Source organism: Cyprinodon variegatus, unplaced genomic scaffold (genome assembly GCF_000732505.1).
Source record: "Cyprinodon variegatus isolate N-32 unplaced genomic scaffold, C_variegatus-1.0 Scaffold406, whole genome shotgun sequence".
Lineage (NCBI taxonomy): Eukaryota > Metazoa > Chordata > Actinopteri > Cyprinodontiformes > Cyprinodontidae > Cyprinodon > Cyprinodon variegatus.
In genome coordinates this window covers 285630-287316 of record NW_015150859.1, presented here as the reverse complement: position 1 = coordinate 287316, position 1687 = coordinate 285630, and the positions used below count along the sequence as shown (strand labels likewise).

At 40.5% G+C, this 1687-nt stretch overlaps 1 protein-coding gene across 1 annotated transcript in view; it reads left to right on the top strand.

Moving 5' to 3' along the window:
* rabep1 (rabaptin, RAB GTPase binding effector protein 1) overlaps positions 1-1226 on the top strand; it is a 45720-nt gene extending 44494 nt beyond the window's left edge. Inside the window, 1 exon segment of the mRNA XM_015387897.1 lies at positions 99-1226. Within this exon segment, the coding sequence (XP_015243383.1) occupies positions 99-269 (171 nt within the window). The 3' untranslated portion in view covers positions 270-1226.
* Positions 1227-1687: the final 461 nt, after the last annotated feature.

Sequence of the window (1687 nt, the reverse complement as noted above, 5' to 3'; positions counted from 1 at the left end):
CAATGTTACACACCCTATTAGAGACCTGAAGGACCAGATACCCTATAGAATCCATTCTATCACCCCTTTAAATAAAGAATAGAATTATCTAGATTTAGATTTTTTCCAATGAGCTTTCTGATCCAGATTCCTCCTAATAATCTGTTCTTCTTCGTTTGTGTCTTCAGGTCCAGTTGGAGCGAATACGACAGGCGGAGTCTTTGGATCGGATCAAAGTTATCCTGAACGACACCAACCTGACCGACATCAATCAACTTCCAGATACATGATAGCTCCAGAACGAAGACTGGCTTTAGTTTCATTCTGTCCCTCCACCACCACCGGCCCGCTAACATTATTATCTGACCCCCCCCAGCCCCCCTCCCCTAACCACACTGGAAGGACAAGAATCGGCGGATATCCTGTGGACATTTCAAAGCCTTTTTGGGTAGAATAATGAAGAAGAACACTACTACAACATGTAAATAACTAAATGTGTGACTGTGAGTCGAGGGGGTGGAAGCCCCTCTCCCTGTGGGGGGGGTCTGCCTGTGTCATGTTTCTACTGTAGATACGACTGTGTGTATTAGCTCAACCAAAAACAAGGGTTTGTCATCCTCCAATGCACTTTCCATCTTTCCGTCTCCCTCTCCGCTCAAAGCGTTTGATAATCGCTTCTTTAATCCGCTCACTCGTCATTCTCTCGTCTTTTTCTGTCCCGCCGCACCTCGACAAATTATGAAGGATGAGAAATACTTGCACATACTCTAACTGGGACAAGACCATCAGAACGCAAGCAATAGCTTCCACTTTAACGGCGGTTTTGCCGCATTTATCGTCTAAATTAAATGTTTTTCCTTTAATAGTTGCCCTATTCAGATCTGTCAGGGTTTTTTTTTCTTCCAGAAACACTATTTAACTCCAGGAACAAAGAAGAAGAAGACAACGGGTCAAGATTAACGAAGAAATGGGAAGGAATGGATTAGAATTTGCTTCTGTTGTGATTTCCTTTTTTTTTCAGATAAGTATTGAACTGATGATCTTAATGTCTTTTTGAAGATCTTAAATGTTAGTCGGGAGCTTTTAGGCACCCAAAGGAAGTGGATTGTTAACGAGCTGCGCCCCCCCACCCCCCTCTCAGCTGCTTGTCTTTAGTAAACTATCATAAAATGGTCCGTCTGTCACTACAAGAACTTCTGTTGTCTGTAAACTGATTTGAATTAAATGACCTCAAAAGTTTGAGTGCATAATTTTCTGTTTGGAATGTAGATTTAGACAACTTTTATTGTCATTTCATATACATGGTGTATACAAACGGAATTTCATTTTGTGCAGCTTTCAGACAGTAAATGAACATTTCCATTCCATAAAGTGCAGCATTGATCAAATGTAAACAGTGTGGAAGAAAAAAATGTGCAAAAATACACGTTTATATGGAAGTTTGCAGCATTTAAAGACAAATATATATGGTGCAAATATGCACTTTGATAACTTAGCTACCCCAAACATAAATCGTCTTATTTCAATTCAATTCAGTTTATTTCTATAGCGCCAATTCACATCATGTCATCTCAAGGCACTTTCCAGTTCACCCAGATCATCCAGTCAGATTGATTCAAAGTTTTCTGTCTAAGGAAAACCAGCTGATTGCATCGACTCATTGACTCTTCAGCAATCCCTCACACTAAGCATGCTTGTAGCGACAGTG